At 49.1% G+C, this 19152-nt stretch overlaps 2 protein-coding genes across 2 annotated transcripts in view; one reads left to right on the top strand and one right to left on the bottom strand.

The window, feature by feature from the left end:
* Window positions 1-13555, top strand: part of RALGAPA2 (Ral GTPase activating protein catalytic subunit alpha 2) — a 93958-nt gene extending 80403 nt beyond the window's left edge. Inside the window, exons 39-40 of the mRNA XM_066546111.1 lie at window positions 2356-2477; window positions 11855-13555. Coding sequence (XP_066402208.1) covers window positions 2356-2477; window positions 11855-11988 — 256 coding nt within the window. The 3' untranslated portion in view covers window positions 11989-13555. The remainder of the gene's footprint in view (window positions 1-2355; window positions 2478-11854) is intronic.
* The window catches only part of CFAP61 (cilia and flagella associated protein 61), a 99906-nt gene continuing 89249 nt past the window's right edge, over window positions 8496-19152 (bottom strand). The window contains exons 28-33 of the mRNA XM_066546109.1: window positions 16936-17035; window positions 13103-13219; window positions 12597-12726; window positions 12317-12519; window positions 11254-11381; window positions 8496-10911 (exon numbers count right to left, since the gene is read on the bottom strand). Of these exons, the coding sequence (XP_066402206.1) occupies window positions 16956-17035 (80 nt within the window). The 3' untranslated portion in view covers window positions 8496-10911; window positions 11254-11381; window positions 12317-12519; ... (1 more) ...; window positions 13103-13219; window positions 16936-16955. The remainder of the gene's footprint in view (window positions 10912-11253; window positions 11382-12316; window positions 12520-12596; window positions 12727-13102; window positions 13220-16935; window positions 17036-19152) is intronic.

The following is a 19152-nucleotide window of genomic DNA, read 5'->3' on the forward strand; positions in this document are numbered from 1 at the left end:
CCCAGGAGGGCTCGGGGAGCGCCGAGCCAAGGTGCCTGGTGGGTGGAGCTGGGCTGTGCAGGAGAGGCCTCGCTGCACTGGGGGTGTCTGCACCCACTGCTTCTGGCTTTTCAGCCTGCGGGAGAGGCGCTAAGCTGGGGTCTTCCTTGCGTGCCTCCAAAGCGCCGGTGGATCTGCAGGGCTCTCCCCATCTTGGAGTGTTCCTCCTCAGCTGCCTCTCCCGTAGCTGCTCAGCTGTTTGTCCGGGCGGTTTTTCCCAGTCTTTTGTGTGGTGAGCAGCATCCTCCAGCTCATCAGTAGCATTTTACCAGGTGCAGAGCAAACCTGGGCAGTGTTTCCGTGCAGCATTTATCTGAAGCGGGCAGCCCCGTGTGAGCTGTGCCGAGCCGTTCAGGACCCAGCAGGGCATTATCAGGCAGAGCCTTTTCCCGGCTGGGGCCGAGCGATGAATCGAGCGCGCTGCCGGCCGGCCCGCAGGCTCAGGTGGCCGCTGTCCCCCGGTGTCGCCGAGCCCTTTCAGCGATTTGTCACGGCCGGCTCCGCTCCCGTTGCGGCAGCACGTGCCAGCTCCATGTCACAGGGGCTGCTGCCAGACGGGCGCGCAGCCCCCGACACCCCCGGCCAGCGCCCGCCCGGCCGGCAGCAACGCGCTCCGCACGGCCCTGGCAACAGCCCAGCGCCGAGGAATCAGCATCTCCATAATGAGGAGTGAATGGCATCCATCAGTCCCTTTAGAATTGGGCCCAGGCGTGTGCCTCCTCTCCGAGGAAGTTTGGCAGCCTATTCATTAACAAGAGTCATCAGGAGTTCAGCCCATAAAGGGGAGGCAGCCCCGCACGCTGCGGGCTGGCGCTGTCAGGAATGCGTTCTCTCCCCGGCTTCGGGCAAGGCAGGAAAACTGAGCAAATAACGCTGTCAGCAGGTGCAAACGCTGAAATGCTGGCTATTGATTTTCTTTATTTAGGCTTCCACGGGAAGTTTATAAGAAGATTTATCACATATCAATCGTCCTCTGCGAGCCTTAAATGCAAAATTCTTCCTTTCTTTCTCTTCCCTTTGTTGCCACCACGCCTGCAGGAACTCGCCGTGCAATGAGAAAGTGCTTTGCTTATTCCCTTCGAGGTCAACACTAGACCACTGTCTCCTGGCTTTAAGCACTGCTTTTCTCTGATTTTTTTTTAAATAGTGTTTCAGAGTGGTTTTGTTAATGTACTGCAAGTCACAAATGGCACTTCAATATTAATTAGTAATGCTTTTCAATTCTAAATACCCTCACCTGCATTCTGTTGTCACTGGTGTTATTCTCCTGCTCCTAATTTCTAAATTCAGCTTGGCCTTTGCTCCCACCGAACAGCCTTGCGGAGCTCGAGTGCATTTCCCCATAACAGAAACACAATGAGGCGCTGAAAACTTTTGTTTTCACTGAGGAAACGGAGAATGAGATGTCATCCTGGCTCCTTCGAGCCCTAATTCATAAAGTCATACATGAGGCTCTCCAGCCCATTGTAGGTTTGTCCCAGGCGTTATCCTGTTATTGGAAGTGTATGATTCACCTTCTGAGCAGACAGAAGCTGCACACAAAAGGGGAAGATTTGCTTTCTCCGCTGTGAAAGGCTGCCGCAAGCAGGGGTCCTATTAAGACAGCTGGAAAGTTGCTTCAGCTTGTTACGCTTGTAAGTTTTATTGGTGACTGGTTTTTGATTACACATTTGAATGCTGTGTGTTCCAGGTTGCCGAGTTTTAATTAAAAGGCAATAGTCTCGATGTTAGCTCGCTTTGTTGTCTGCATTATTCAGGCCATAATGCATGCAAGTTGTGGGCTGGGTTTGTCCACTGTGCATCATTTATTTGGGATACATAAGGTTGCACCTTCTAGCACCTGCCCTAAATACAACCGTCACGCTTTTGGAATTGGTTTATTGTCCTTAATTTCTTCCAAGAAGTCCAGTGATCAAATGAATGTGGGGGGAGGGGGGTGTATTCCTCTGTCCTGTACCTTTTTTTCTCCAATCTAGTTACTTTTCTGGTCATTGGAACAGGAATATTGAGTGCCAGGAGCTTCCCATAGTGCCACAGCCTGTCTGTGATGGTGGGTTTTGATCTGGGGCTTTGCTCCTGTACTTGGCAGCTCCCAGGTCACAGCTTCTTAGTCAGGAAGAGGTGTTATCCTAAATTTCCAGCCCTGAACGTATCCCCTCCTTGTTGCTCCCATCCAGAACCGTTGGGCAGTTCTGGTCTGGTTCCCTGCCCGTTCCAGCCTGGTCACTGTGGACGTGGGGCTGGGGGCTGGTGCTCGGGGATGCCGTGGGACAGCCTTGAGCTCTGCACACACCTTTCCTTAACGGGGCGTCGCAGCTACGAGGAGAGAGCTCTGTACCTCGAAGCCATCATCCAGAACCATAAAGAAGTGATGACGTTTGAGGATTTCGCCGCTCAGGTCTTCTCTCCCTCTCCCAGCTACTCCCTCGGCGGAACTGGTGAGTTCTGTGCATTAGTCTTCTCTGTAGCCCAAAGAAGCACTTGAGCAGCAGATGTACACCTGTTTTTTGTAGATAAATGCTTGCAAATTTAAGGCGACTATTCTTCCTCTGAATCAACTAATGAATATCAAAAGGAATGATGACATTCATTTTAATTTGTTTTGCATCAGAGCTATTCACACTGCTCCTTTCTTCAGCTATCCTGTTAACCTCCAACTCCAGCAAGGTTAATGAACTTTCTCGCAGTGATGGGCTCGGGCTCATTCAGGACTCCGGGTTCTTGCTGAGCTGGGAATATGTTGTTCAAAAGTGAGGCCTGAATCGGGGCTCACTTATCAGAAATAGTTCCTCACAGGGGAAGCTGCTGTTAATGCTAAATGGGGATTATGCTGCTGAGCTACCAGGGTCAGGGATTAATGCACAAGAAGCGCAGGATCGGGGTGCTGTTAGGGAATCGCAGCGGCGTGCGGGATGCAGGCATGGAGCGCGCTGCAGGCTGCCCTGCAGCACCTGGCCTGGAGCCTCTGCAGGGTTTGCTGTGGGGGTGTGAGGGGGGTGTGTGGTGTCTGTGTGTGTGTGTGTGTGCATGCGCATCAGTGCTCATCAGTCATCTGCCTGCTGAGAGGTGACAGCAGTGTGCTGAACTCGGGGAATTTACTCCTCATGTGCCTTGTGGAGGGTTAGGTTAGTGTGCAGTCACAATCGCTGTCCAGCTGGTTTGATTAAGTTTAAGTGAACCTCTCCTGAAAGGGAGCTTTAGCTCTGAAATGCACATTTCTAGTGCCTTCAAAATGTGGTTTTTTCCAGCATCCAGAATGTATCTGGTCACCATGTGCTGGACTCTCAAACAAAGATTCCTTAATCTGTCGTTGACACTCCTAGGGTGACACTGGCACTTTCTCATCATTCCCTGCTTCTCTTTTGGATTGCTGAATAGATTACTTCCAACCTGTATAAACGTTGCAGGACATCTGCTCTATTTCTCTTTAGCCTGACTTGTTAGCAGATATCTTCCATCTAAACTGAAACACTGAAGGAAGAAATTAAATTTGCTCACATAAATCACTTAGGAATAAAACCAGCCGTGCAGCATTGTCTGGCATTGCTGGCTCCAATCCTGGCGTGCTTGGAGCTTTGTGAGGAGATAAGAGGCCTGTGCTGGCCGGGCAGTGGTGGCCAGGAGCAGCAGGCAGAAGGCTTTGGAGATAAGCACTGGCAGGAGGGGGGAGGAAGCCGGGGCCATTTACATAATCGCACCTCTTCGTCCTGGAGAGGCGTCAGGGAACATGGGATGGATCTATTGATCTCTGCTGAACTGGAATACTAAACAACGCTAGGAAAGCTTATAACTTAAAGCTTTGATTAATGTTTCCTACATTAAAAAGTAGAACAGCTGTGCATTAAATTCTTTTATACACTCTGCCAAAAGTCTGAGACAAAAAAATCACCCATTTCAATAGGAGCGCGGGCGCGTGCCCAGGGCTGGTTGTTAGCACTTGAATCATTTATCTGTGGACGTATCAGCGAATAGAAATGTAGATATAGTGATCTGGTTTTGCTCTGTGCATAGCTGTGATTCATTTTCATGTTGTTCTTAGCACATGGTGTTGTGTCACATGTGGTTTGACAGGGCAGACCTCTCCGCAGCCCCACTTTCTGAGGGATAAGTTGTGTATGCCAAAAAAAAACCCAGTAGCTGTACTCCAGTAGCTGAGGATTTCAGAACACTGTTAAATCAGGAGTACCCAGGTATGATTTCATTATTTTAATTGCTTTTAAGTGCAAAGCCTCCCCCAGTCAGGTCCCAATTTTCAGACTTCTGAACCTTGGAATTAATTTCCCACTCATGAACTGGAGGCCGGCCATGACTTCTGGTGTCAGAATCTCCGCTTCAGAGAGTCTCCTCACATTACCTGCTGATTCTCCTGCATATTTAGTCAGTGATGAGCAGGGGCAGTGTCAGCTGTGGCCATGGGGATGTGTTTTCCATCAGATGCTCCTCAGCAGTCAGCAGGGAGGCTGGATGCAGTCCCGGCAGCTCCGCTGTTCCCCAGCCAGGCCTGCTCCAGGCATAGATCCACCTGTCCTGCACCTGCAGGAATCACCTGTCTGCCACTTTGGAATACAGGAGACATTTTTCTATTCTGAAACAGAAAAAAGGAGTCAGGGAGCAGTTAATCAAAAGAAGCACTTTTCTCTGAAGGAGTGGTCAGGCACTGGCACAGGCTGCCCAGGGAGGCACTGGGTTCCCCGTATTTGGAAGTGTTCAGGAGGTGTCAGGAGATGATCTCGGGGTGATGATGGTGGTACTGGGTTGGCCACTGGACTTGTTGATCTCTTCCAGCCTTGATGATTCTGTGGGATGCATGGAGCTGGCACAGGTGGCAGTACAAGCCAGCTGGTACTGCTGATTCTGCTGAGCATAAACTGTTCAGGTAAATTTAAGATTAATTCTCATCTGACCTGATTCTTGTAATGCCCTTCAGGTGTGATGCTGTCAGTGCTGCAAATGCATGTGTGCAGCAGAGAAGGGTCAGGGAGTAAGGGTGCTGCTTATCACAGTGCAGTGTTCTCAGGAGTTACCCCAGCATAGGGAGAAATCAAACACAGCTCTCAGTGACATACTGGGGTATTGCTGACTGAGATACTCTTGGAAGTGGATGTTTTTGTGTTTTCTGATGCTGCCCCTGAGGATGCATCCCCAGACTCACATGGGATGTGGTTTTCCTGCCCTGGCTTAGTCTCCCTGTCACCAGTCTTGCAGGTGCTGCATTTTCTGCATGGAAATTGTCCAGTTGATGTCCTTTGCTGTTTTGAGGAGCAGAGCCTTAAACTCCCGGTATGGATTACAGATATCCCTGATACCTTCAGCGTTGAAAGTGCAGCTTCATAGGCAAAATGGCCATCCCCAAACTCATGCAGGGGATGTGCAGATTAGGAACAAAAGCTGGGAATATGGCCCTTTGTTGTTAAACTGGTGCATTACATGCTGTATTTTAATTAGGCAGGGTTTGAGAGGCAGCCCAGGAAATCCTCCATAATCCAACACTATTGAATTATTCTCATTCTTTCCCTTTGCAGATTTCTCTCCTTTTAGTGGACAGGCTTTAAGCTGCTGCTCTTGCTCTCTCAGCTAAAACCAGAAATAATTATCGAACAAAATACTTGTGTGTGCTGTAAAAAAATTGGTGAAGCTGAAGTGGGCAGAGCAGCACCTCGACTTCATCTGCCTCTGTGGCTCCTTGGGGCTTTGGTCTGTTTTAGTGTAAGATCAGCAGCCAGAAGCACGGTGTTAACCTTTGGAGGTATATTCCAGGAGAACTCTGCAGTCATAGCTTTCCCCCACAAGGATCCTGTCCGAGGGGTTTGTGCTGGCCAGGGCAGGTTCCTTCGTCCCAGGGACCCCCCTAGCGGAGCGCTGCCGGCGCCTCAGGGGTTAATGGGAACGGGCACACTTGACTGCTGAGAGGACTGATCTAATCACTGCCATATCCAAGTGCATCTGTTCACCATGAGGTCATTCTTGTGCATGCTAATGACTTGGAAAATAAAGCACAATGCTCAGCGTTATCAGGGAGGATATAGTGTAAATCTTGGTTTTTTTAGTTGCTAATGGGTAGTGTGGAATGGGCAGAGAAAGCATCTTGGATTCTCCAGCTTAATGTTTTTAAAGAATCCTTTTCAGTAGATCATCAGAAGAACTGTGCTGGAAAACTTGGACATGTGGTATCTGTTGATAAATGGATTCTTAAATGAATATTATGGCATTGCCCAAGCACAACACTTGAGTCGAGGAACTATTGAGGTTTTCAGCATTCCCTGGTTTTAAAGCCCTGGGAGCTGTGCCTGCTGATTTACATAAAACCGAGATTTTGCAGCCTTTTTGTTGCAAAGGTGACACATGCTTTCCTTTTGTCTCTGGACTTTTACATGCGTAAAGTTCTTGTAGAAAATATTTGAATGCACAGCAAACAAGATCTGGCTTATTTTAAACCACTTTTTGTTCAGTGCTGAGCTTTATCTTTCCCACTTTAAAGCAAAAGGATTACTTGAATTGGACATGCAGATTTAAAATAGATTTTTGACAGAAACAAAACCAAACCCAGAGTAATTCTTGTTTCAAACAGGACTGATGCTTTTTGTAACAGTAATTGAGCTAAGGATTCATTTTGCTTTAGCTTGGTTTTTCTGGGGTTTTTATACTACTTCAGGGGTTTTGTTATTTTGTCTTTTTCCTTGAAGCTCTGTAGGGTGTTTTTTCAGATCTGTGTCCCTGTTCTGTGTGTGTATATATATATATATATATATATATATATATATATATATATGTAGTATTTTTGCCTGTTTTCCTGGGAATTTTAAAAACAGACACATCTGAAACTGAGTAGCTGTGTCCTGGTATCAGAGCACGTGCAGTGTGTGCCAGGGGTTGGGTTTAATCCGTGTGTCAGCATTGCCTGAAACTGAACAATTTGTTTGTAATATATGGGATTTAGGAAATTCCTGACTGTCCTGGTTACTGGCAGAACAGGGAATTGCTGCTAGCATGGAGCATGGGTGAGGTCTGCTGGGTGTGGTGCTCAGCAGGTGGGGTGGGACACTGTGCAGCTGCCATGGTGTGGTGCAGGTTGTCCAGGCAGTGAACAAAGAGGAAAAGCAGAAGAGCCAGGACAGTTATCACAAGAGGCAGGACTCAAGGGCTCTCTCTTCTTCCTCCTTTCCTGTGAGGACTATTCAGGATGAGGCACGGGAACCTGTCTGGCTTCCCCATCTGTTTAATCCAGGTAGTTCCTCATCCTCAGCAGAGTGGAGCCTGCCACAGCTGGGCTGCCCTTGGGAAGTTCCTGCAGTGCACCAGCAGATGTGGGAGCTGCTCCTTGCCTTTGTGCTCTTGCTTATCAGTGCTCTGCCCATCATTTTCCTGCCCTTTTGGCAAGGCTGCTGCCTTAGTGTCCCCATGAGGGTCAGGAATGGTCTGGCATTAAGCAGGGCAGGGTCACAGGTACCACAAAGTGCTGGGGGCAGCAGCTCTGTCCCCCTCCAGCTCCCAGGCTGATTGATGCAGTGTATGCCCAGGAGCCCAGATCCCTGCAGAGCCCTAAGGAAGTGGCTGCCTGCCCAGTGTGCTGGGGCTGTCCCTCGTGCCCCCACTGAGGGTGGACAGTCCAAACCTGTCCCTCGAGGCTGGGCAGGTGCTGGGACTGCTGCCCCCTCAAGCCTGATGTTCCCCTCGGGATCTCCAACAGTGCAGGGGGGTGTGAGAGCCACATCAGGGTTCTCAGCCTGGCCCCCTGCCTTTTCCGTGTAATTAATTGGCTCAGAGGGTGCTCCCCCAGCTTCGCTCTCCAGGAGAGGAGGTGCTGAGGGAGGGTTTATCCTAGCAATCAGTGCTGGGATGGGCAGAAATATGAGCTTGATGGGCCGTCTCTTCTGCCCAGTGACAGCTCCAGCTGCTCGAGCTGTCAGCTCGAAGAAGGCTCCAGGCAATGTGGCCCATTTGCATTTTCCCTCTGCACTGAGGCTCTGGCAGAGACCTGCAGCAGAGGCAGGGCAGAAACGGGGCAGAGCTGTCCTGCAGCCTTGTGCTGAGGGCTTGGGCTGCCCACATAACACCCACATTACCCTCAGCACTTGGGGTCCCCCTGCCTGAGGCTGAGCCTTGCAAAACTAATCAGCAGCTGCTCCAACTCGAGAGTAATTAAACTTCAATGTGTACATTTCAGGCTTATTTCCGAGGTGCTCAAACCATGGAGGCCCACAGTGGTGCCAGGCACTCCCACCTGAGCTGGGAGCTGTGGGTGCTGTTTTAAGGTCCATTTTGCCCCAGTTATTAACCTGTAGTGTCAGATTCTTTTTACTGTGTCACTTACAGCTTTCCAGGGCACTGGAGGAAGTGTGTGGCTTTGATTAACCCAGCTTCAGTTACCCATGGGTTTTTCTACACAGGCTCAGGATGCTGCTTACAGTGTACTTGGAGCCTGTCTTTGGGAGTTGGAAGCAGGAACACTGTGCAGATTTATGACAACAATTCTCTCTGGAATTTTATTACCTTTGCGTTTACTAGGAAAGAAAACAAAGATTTCCACAGACCTGTCCTGGCTGAAAGGTTAATAGGGGGCTGGAACAGTTCACAGCCCATGTGAAAACTTCATAGTTCTTCTCAAGTACCAGTCTTCAGCATCCTTACAAGTCATGGTCTTACCCACCCTTGCTTTCAGGGGTGTTGAGCTGCTTCACGAGCAGCAGATAAAATGCCATTCCTAGAGCTCATGCCCTGGGGAAGGAACCAGGTTTATTCTATGGACTGGATTTAAGATGCAATATACCATGTCTCTCTGGCTTCCTGCAATGTAACCTTGCATTGAAAGTGCCATCATCTATATTTTAATTCAGTTTTTAATCCCTCCTGCAAGAAATGTATTTTAAAAGCTTAATGCTCTCTAAGCAGCCTCAGCTGTGAGAGGCCCTCCACTGTGTGTGTGTGTGTGTGTGTGTGTCTTGTCTGAGTGCAGGTGTGTGACTGCTCATGGACAGGTTTTATGCATTCAAGGACTTCCTCTTCTGGCACAGGATCACTCTGCTCCTCACTTCTACAGCCACTTTTAACCTGGCTATAGCATCACAGACATTTAGGTCTCCATGAAGCCTCAAATTTTAGCCAGTTTCAAATGGTGTGACCAGCTACAGTGCTGGATGTGGAGCTGAGGCATGAAGGAGCTGCACACCACCATACCACAGCAGCAGCTTTGACAGAAGATGAAGCACAATGAATATTCATTCCAATCTTTGCCAACATTCCCTCCCTTGGCTGTTCAAGTCCTCAAACCCCAGGAGAAAGTGGCATGGGTGTGTTTTTCTGCAGGTCCCTGAGGGTAGCTCCCCTTCCCGCCTTTAGCAGGTGTGCTGTGTCAAGTTGATGCAAACACAGCAGTCTGCATCAACTGCAAACACTGCAAACACAGTTAGTACAGGACCAGCACCCTGTGGTGCTGGTCCTGTACAAACATGGTTTTGTTCCCCCCTTTGGTCCTGCACTGACATGGTTTTGTTCCCCCCTTTGGTCCTGCACTGACATGGTTTTGTTCTCTCCCTTTAGATTAGAGTGTTAATGCTCTCGGTACAGTAACAGCCACAGGTAAGAGCTTCCCGCAGGCCCCTCTGCTGCTGCTGCAGTTCATCAGTAACAGCTCTCCTTGCCCTCCTCCTCCCTTGCTGCCTCTGCTCCATGCTCAGCTCTATCTCCTGTGCTCCATGCTCAGCTCACACCTCCTCTGCTCTGCCTCCCATGCTCTGTGTTCACCTCGTACCTCCCAAACTCTGCATGCAGTTCTGCCTCCTCTGCTCTGCACTCGCCTCCTGCGCTCCGCACGTGGTTCTGCCTCTAGGGTGCAGTTCTGCCTCCTACAAACAACACAATAATGCCTCCTGTACATTAATGCCCACAATATGTGTACAGTAATGCCTCCCACTATCTATGAACAGTACAAACTCTGTACGTGCCAGGTAATGCGTCCCGTGATCCACACGCGCTAATACATCCCGCGATACACGCCTGGTAATTATTTTTTACTTCTAAGCTGCTTCAGCTTGTCCATTTGGAGAAAACTATTATTTTGACCATCTGCCATTCTGCCTCACTGCAGGAATGTCAAGCACAACACCTCCCTCGAAGCCCTTCCCTCCCCCACGCTTTTCTCCCCAGCCAATAGCACCACAGGTTTTGTTTTAATCCAAAGTTGACAGCTCTCCATTTTTCACAGAAAATGCCTTTACAGGATAAGTCACACTTTCCACCTTTTTAAAATGTGCTATTTCCCCTCAGTCACTTTTCTCAAAGAACCAATCTGGTAAGTAAGGGCTGTCTTTGAGATGCAAACGCAGGGCTGCAGGCAGGCTGAGGGGGTTCACACTTCGGGCTGTGCTGCTGCTGTTCCACTCCTGCTTTCAGTCACTCAAACACCCAGAGCTGCTCAAGCAGAAGCACAGGTTACACCTCACCTTGGAAGTGCAGCCCAGAGCCAGGGCTCTGAGTCTTTGTCCTCAGACAGCAGCTGTGGGCTCATCCTGCTGCCACACTGACCTGTGGCCATGTACCCATCTGTCCTGCAAGCACAGTGCCCTGCTCACCTGTACCTGAGGACCAGCTCAGCCATGGGCACCTTCACCCAAGGCCCTGCTGCGTTTTGGGGCATTTTGTGCACGTTTGAGATTTACCTGGGCTAGGAAGGTGAAGGGAGCAATGAAGAGCTGTGGTCTGGCCAGGCACAGCTGAGAATGGAGTCAGTTGTTGCACTGGAAGTAGGTCTATGTTTCAAAACACAGCCATCCCTCAGGAGGTTCAGAGGGAGTGCCAATGGTGCCAGCCTTTAGAGAGGTTCAGAACATTCCTGTGTGCTCCCTGCCTGGCTCCAAGGCTGTTCCTCCCTCCTACCTGTAATAAAAAACTTGTGTTTACACTTCGGGAGAGAATTGCAACATGGTTTAAAAAATACTGTTTCCTTAGGGAGCTGATGAAACCTGTTCCCCCTGGGAAATGCCTTGGGACAGGCCGAGCCCTCAGGAGCAGGGCAGGGTGTGTCCCTCACAGAAGCTGCACCTGGGTTTGTTCATTAGTGTCTCCTTTAATGACCATGTGCTCACCTGTTCCCCCTCAGCCAGCCTGGGCAGGCCTGGCCTCCAGGGAATAACCAACAGGTGACTCCACTCAACAACAAAGCATAGCCCCCCAAGACCCTTCCCCAGTGGTGACCATAAGCACCAGTAACAGGGGTACCTGTTATGTAGTGGAAGAAATTGTGATTCTTCAGGATTTTTCCAGAGGTTAAGGCACCTTCCTTAGGTGAATTCTGAATGGAGAATTCTGTGCCAGCCCTCACACTGGGAATGCTCGTTTCCAGCTCTCTGTAACAGGCCAAACACACAAGAACAGTTTAATGACACACAGCAAAAAACAGTTTTGTATCACCCACACAGAACTATTTTATGTTGGAGCTTCAAGTGGGCAGGACAGGACCTTCCCACCTCCCTCCCATGGGGCTGTTGGGGCGCTGAGAGCCATCAGGGGCTGCAGGGGCCGAGCAGACCAAAAGGGGGTGATGCAGGGGGGCTCAGTGCTCACCTGGACACCCGTGGCCTCTCAGGGCTCCTCACTTCTGGGAGCTGGCAAAAAGCAATCCCTGGTTTCTCTGGAAGTGCAGCATGGCAGTTCTTCAGCTGCCTACAGCAAATTCCTCCTCTGGAGGTCAAGTTCACCTGAGTGACCCCAGGAGAGGCTGGGAAGAGGCCAGGGGAGGGGCTGTGCTGTGCCATGTGATTATTCTGAGGACTCAGCTGTTTTTCCTGACTGGGTTTTCCTTGCCTGCTCTGTTTTCCAGGCTGCCTCACCACAAGTGCAAGCACTGACCTCGCTGACACCGCTGGCGTCGAGCTGGTGGAGCTGCCCTTGCTGCCTCCAGGAGCAGGGTCTCTGGGAAGCTCTGCCAGCACCCTCAGCAAGGTGTCCACCTGAGGTGTCCACCTGAGACCCTGGACAACAAAGCTGTGGCTGGGGCAGCCCACAGCACCTGAGCACAGATCAGAATGGGCAGTCTGGGTGAATACGTCTTGAAGGGGCGGGGTGAGGGGTTTGCTCTGTGAAACGGCCCTTCCCCAGTCTGGTCAGACGTGGCTGGGGATTGGATGTCACCTGTGTCCCCATCACCACTGCACTGGCACCAGGTGAGCAAGGGTCCCAAGCCCCTGGGTGCAGGTGCTGCAGCCAGAGGTGAACCAGCACCGAAACTAGTTATTTAATGTACCCTTAGAGCATTGCTTTTGTCATTCCAGGCAGCACTGACCTGTGCATTAGGGAATTTCTTCTAAAGAGGTTTTCCTGTGACTGGCCAGGTAGCAGAGGTTCCCTGCTGGAGCACAGGTGGATGAGGGAGGAGCTCTCCAGTTGGTGCTGTCCCACTGTGGGAGTGCTGTGGCCTTTCTGTGCTGTGTGCAATGGCTCTGCACTGGAACTGCTCCCTAGAGAAACAAAAATATAAGCAAATCCCTTTTAGAAGAACAAAAGCCACACTCCTGCCATGACCCCTTCCCAGCACAGTGTGAACAACTGGGTAACCTCCTCACCTTGTCTCCAGCCAGAGTACAACACAGCTGAAGGCTTCTGAGGACTTGGGGTGTCCTCCTGGCACCTGCTGTAGTGAGCAGAGCTCATGTTGGCAGTAGCTGATCTGTTTTGGTTTACACGTGTCATAGGCTGATGGGGTGAAAATTGTTATAGTTCAATCCCAGGTATTTTAAAGCAACAGGAATCTGAGATCCAGCAGCCACAGAGCCCTGTCCTGATGCTGCTTGGTTGCTCCTGGGCACACACACACACGCACACCTCCCAACAGAATGGGAGCTGCTTTAAGCAAAGGGAATTGCATTTTTTGGGAAATGTGCCGTTGGGCCCCCATCTGTTTTTGCACTTACACTTGGTGTTACAGCCATCTGTCTGTCTGACCATCTGAGTGCCAGCACCTGGCCAGAGGCCACCCTGTGCCTGTGGGGCACATTCCAGCCATGGCCAGTGATGCCAGTGTGCTCTGTGCCTGAGGGGCAGCAACTCAGCCTTGGTGACAGGAACTCACCTGGTGCAGCAGCTGCAAGGAGCCTCTGTCACTGAGGGCTTGAACAACTGGTTTGATTTTCTGCCTCAACCCACAGTTGGGTTTTGCTTTCTGTTGATTTTCTGTCAGTGAAGGAACCTAGAAAATAAAACATGTATTTTAATTTATTTTACATTCAGGGCCGGACAGGCAAGGCTGTCTGGCACTTAGTTATCCAATAGCTGGTCTGAAACAATTTCAAAGGCATCCTTCTGAGTAAGGAGCCCTTTCTCCTTAGAGCAATATGTACCTTTACTTCAGGGAAGAATTAAGACATCACTGAAAATCATGTTTTCCTGATGTCAAAAAACTATTAATTTGTATAAACTCCGCTGTGGTTTTGCACCCTGAACTGGATGACAAAGCCACTTTGTTACCCCTCACAAAATGAACAAATCTTTGCTCACAATAAAATTTCTCCCCAGAGCAATAAAAGGCAGTACCTGTGTGGTGTGTGTGGCGGCGGGTGGCAAGTGCTGGGGCTGGAACTCGACGACACTGGTGGTGCTGCTGCGGTGCCATGGGTGTGCAGGGCTGGCTCCCAGGGACAGGGACAGTCCCTGCTGGACGTGGGTTCTGTCCCTCTCTGCAGGAACACCTGCCAGGTGTGGAGCAGGCAGTGGTGCTCCCAGACCGGAGGGCTCTTGAGGAGTTCACGCTGTGACTGGCACAGGGGCACCCACGCTCGTGCCCTGCAGACCCCACATGGCAGCAGTGCCCTGCTGCCAGCCCAGCCCTGCCCACGGTGCCAAGCACAGAAACAGACTTTTGGGGTCCCCAGAAGCCACTGTCCATAACCTGCTTCCCTGCAATATCTCATGGCCCAACTAAAACCAGTTTTTAGTGGTGATTTTGTACTCTACAGTGACATTCCTTAAGCAAATGCAGGGGGCTGCACTCAGCCATAACAATGTCTGAAAAGACAAAGGAAATCTCCCTCTGCTGAAGAGCCACAGCAAAGTCCACTCCTAAATTGCTTTCAGGTGCTCTAAGCAGAAATGGAGAGTGAATCCAGCTGGCCCCAGATAAAGCTCCCTTTGCAGAAGTAACTGCACACACTAACGAGCTGTTGGGAACCCAGCTCCCACCCACCTGTCCCGAGGAGGATTCCAGGCCCAGCACCACCACCCTCGAGGGAGTGGAGAGCAGGCTGGGCTGGCTGCTCTGTGCACTCAGGGCTGTGCTGGCAGCACTCTGAGCCAGATGTGCCCCTCACCAGGGCTGGCACCCTGGCAGCAGCCAGAGCAGGGCAGGCTCTGGCTGGAGGGCATGTGGCTCTGCACAGCCTGGCACTGGCACCCAGGGGACTGGGGACACAGGCAGGACACAGCCACAGCCTGGCACTGGCACCCAGGGGGCTGGGGGCACTGGGGACACAGGCAGGACACAGCCACAGCCAAGGGCTACAGTGGCACTGGCAGAGCCAGCCCAGCATGGGGCAGGAACATGGGCCCAAGGCACCCCCAGCTCCACACCGATGGCAGCAGCTGCAAAAATGGCATTAAAATAATCTACTAAGTTAAATAATATATGGACTAGATTATACTTACCATGGAGTCCCAGAATGGATTGTGTTGGAAAGGAACTTCAGTTCATCTCATTCCACCCTTACCATGGGCAGGGACACTTCCCAGTATCCCAGGTTGCTCCAAGCCCTGTCCAACCTGCCTTGGAACACTTCCAGGGATAGGGCAGCCACAGCTTCTCTGGGCAACCTGTGTCAGGGCCACCCCAACCTCACAGCCAAGAATTTCCTCTCAATATCCCCTCTAGTTATACCTTCCTCCAGCTTTAGAAGGATGCCTAACATTTTTTAAAAACATTTGTATAGGTATTATCTTATTCCTACACCTATTAAGAAGCTCTCTTTAACTATAGAAAATATATTAGGGATCTCATCCTATGTTCTACATATTGTATGCTACAGTATTTCAAAATATAAATCTAATATTTGATGTTATGCATGTCTTTATGCTTCTATTAGCTTGGGTATATGTTATAAATACACACAGATACAATATATATATTATTACATTAAGGAAAATATATGCAATCTGTCATCTATAATTGAGGTATAATACAAGATATAAAATGTGATATGCATGATATATTATACAATATATCATATATGCATATATTTTATACTATTAATACATAATAATAATAGTAATCATAATAATAATAGTAATAATTTTATCCTATTATTACCTGCTAATATAGTCAATAAATATTGACTATAAAGGTAATAATCTTATTCAAAATTTGGTTTAGGTTACCTATATACAACATATTACCTTTACATTATACATGTGTGTCTACATATGCACACATCCCTGGGATATATTTCAGCTGTATGTACATATCATGACAAAAACTGTAACATTACATTGCTAACTGTAATACTGTGTGCAAATACATGCAGTATGCTTTTCTTTAAAATGTATATAAGAAAATCATATAAATCATATCAGCAATGTATGGATTCTATATAACATGATATAATGAACATGTAATATTTGGCACATTCATGATGTGCACCATGGAGTATTCAGTGCACTGTATAGATACAATAGCAGTATTTCAGACCATGATTCACATGTATGTATAGTGGATATGCCAGGTGTGCACACCTACACCCTGTCCTCCACAGCACACAAATCCTGGCTGCAGAGCTGACAAAACCTCCTGTCAGACCAGAGTGTTTCATTACATCAACATTGGTAATGTATCAGTAATTATGTATAATGCATAGATGATATTATATACTGTAGATAATATATTTAATATGCATTGTCTAAGTGGCAATATATAACAGACATATATTAGCATCTATTGTATAATATAATATAATATAATATAATATAATATAATATAATATAATATAATATAATATAATATAATATAATATAATATAATATAATATAATATAATATAATATAAATGCATTGATATAATACATGTAATATATTATTACATTTATATATATAGTAATATATTACTACATGTAATATATTATTATATTACCTGCATATTACCTATTATTATTACCTATTACATTACCTGTGTTATTACCTACATATTCGGAAGTTTACTTATATAAACCATCTATATTGAATATACTGCTATAAAAGGAAAATATTTTTTACATTTATTTTATCACAGAATCCTAGAATAGGATTTCCTTTAGGTTGGAAAGGCATAATAAAGCTCATCTAATTCTACCCTTACCATGGGCAGGGACACCTTCCACTATCCCAGGTTGCTCCAAGCCCCATCCAACCTGGCCTTGGACACTTCCAAGGATCCAGGGGCAAATGCAAAATATAATTTATTCTGTGTAATAAATTCTGATTTTCTTCTGTGTGTGTGTAACTAAACCAAAACCTCCCAGCTCAGACACCCCCAACTGTATATAATTTTCCTCACATTTGTCATTGAACTGGTAATTCACTATAGGTAATTGAACTGGTAATTCGCTATAGGTAATTTCCCTCTAAAACTGTACAAATGAGCCAATAAAAACCGTGGTCCCATACCCTGAGAAAGCAGAACCTGTTTTAATCTGCAGCTGAGCCATGCTCCTTTGCTCTGGTTAAATCCTCCCTGTCACTCACCTTCCCCATTCCCTGAGGAAGGCTGAAAAGCCTCAGCAGAGCGCTACAGCACAAGAGCCAGGCAGGAACAGGCTGGGCTGTGCATGCCCTCGCCTTCAGAGCTGCGAGGGAGCTTTATTAGAGCTTAAAAACAGTGCTTCTTTTTTAAGAGGAACAGGTGGTTTAACTGGGCCTGGCTGCTGCAAATAATGTCCCAATTACCGTGTTGGGAGGCTGCGCTCCTAGGAGGGCTCCTGTGCCGGTGTGGGGCTCCTGCTGCTGCCACTGTGCCCATCTTTGCCCAGCTTCAGTCCCTGGCTGCCTGCTGAGGAGAAAACAGCATGGTCACAACAGCACTGGGAGCAGCCCAGCCCTTGGATCCAAGGTAAGAACCTTGGTAAGAACCAAGTCTGGCAGTGTCCGGGGTGGAGCTGGTGCCACAGGACAGCCCACGCTTGGCATGTCCCATCTCCATGATTAATGTTGCCAGAGGCAGACCTTTGTTATGTGGACTGTAAATGACATTTTATTGAAACCATTTATAGCCCTAATGAGGCTTCTTACCTGCATGGAAGGATCTGAGGTGTTTAATGCCATTTGCAAGGATGCACCTGCAAACCCAGATCCTTCACCAAGGGAAGATGCCTGGATGCTTCAGGGAACTGCTGACCCACCCAGCCTGAAACACCACAACCCAGCACTCCTGACCCGGGAGCAATGGGGCAGGAGGTGTGTTGGCACCAGCACACCACAGCACCCTGTAGCACCCTGCAGGCATGCTACACCCCAGAGAAACACCTGTGACTCCATGAGCCATTTCCCAGCTCATCAACAGCAATACCTTTTTTTAAACAGGCTTGTGTTGTTGAGGAAGAGTGAAATCCAAAGCAAAAGCCAATGTTTGTCCTGTTTCCAGACTTACCCCAATCCCATGGATAACTCCCAGCTGCCCACCCCAAAAACAGACCAGGAGGTGCTGGGCAGGGCCCCCCAAAACCCTGAACTGTGCCCAGCTGTGTTTCCCAGTGAGTGCATCCAGCAAGGCAGCTGACAGATGCCTTACTGCACTGATGGCTACGAGGGACAGTGGTGTGGGTACCAAAACTTGTAAAAACCTTCCCTGGGGACAAGCATCCTCCAGAGAGTCTTCCCCTGTGGGCAGGAGCAAGAGCAGGGCAAGAGCAGCTTGCCCCAGCTCCCCAGCAGCTCTGAGCCCATGGGGCAGGGATGGTGTCCATGCTGTATTTCTCAGGACCCTGCAGGTTCCTCTATCCAATCTCCCAGCTCCTTTCCCTGTGCTCACAGCACTCGGTCCCAGACCACACATTTGGCTCTCAGCATGCTCAGAGAGGAGGAAGGCTCCAGCACAGCAGGCAAACCCCTCTGCCTGAATGCACAGAGCATGAGCAACCTCTGCACCAGCTGCCTCCACTGCGTCATATTTGGGGCAGGATCAGTGTTTTCCATGGTGCCCAAACCTGTTCCTGCTGGATGCACTGAGAGCCATCAGCAATTGATTTGTTAGCTGACGGCAGGAGGCTTTGTTTGCGCAGCGCTGACTGGCCGTGCTGCCAGGTGGCCGGGACATGGCACCCACCAGGTAACACCTGCATTCCCAGGGTCTGTACTGAGAGCACTCTGGGTTCAGACACACTGCTCAGCCCCTGGGACAGCCACCAAGCCACAGTGGCCTTGGACCTTCACAGACACACAGCAGGAGACAGAGGCCCAGTGCTGGGGGCCTGGGCAGTGGGACAGTGCAAGGCAGGAACTGGCGAGGGGCAAAGACAGATCCATCCCCAAAATACTGTCCAAAGGATACTGGTGTGAGTGGGAGGCCTTGTAACCTGTCATGGCAGTGCAATGCCCTTCACTGCCCGGTGGCATGAGATGCAAAACATAGTGCTGGTGGCTCCCTGCAAAACCTCTCGGGCTGGGGCTCATCCTCATCACAAGGAACCTCTCCAGAAACTCCTCAGGCCATCAGGGCTCACCCCCACAAGGAACCTCTTCAGAAACCCCTCAGACAGTCAGGGCTCAGCCTCACTAGGACACAGCAGTGCAGATGAGGGGATACAGGCTGCAGACACAAAGGCACAGCAGCTCTGTCCAGTTTGCTGCAGATGTCAAAAGCAAATTACGTCCCTTTTACAGGATGTTTGTGAACAGAGCAATTTCCAGCATACTCTGCTGTCACCTCTCCTCACTCCTCCCCAACACAGGAGTCTCCACTAACCACCCTTCCTGCTCAGCAGGAGATGCAACACATCAGAGCCATAGGTTACCCAAACAGTTCAAAAAACCTGGGGAATTCTGGCCCTCAGAAATTTAAACTGATTCTTATCAGGAGAGACATGGATTTATCTGACTATCGGGAAATAGACAACGGTATGAGGCTGTCGTTTTGTGGCCTGCTGCTGCCACAGGCTTTGAGCACGG

The sequence above is a fragment of the Molothrus aeneus genome, chromosome 3 (genome assembly GCF_037042795.1).
Source record: "Molothrus aeneus isolate 106 chromosome 3, BPBGC_Maene_1.0, whole genome shotgun sequence".
In the NCBI taxonomy this organism is placed as follows: Eukaryota; Metazoa; Chordata; class Aves; order Passeriformes; family Icteridae; genus Molothrus; species Molothrus aeneus.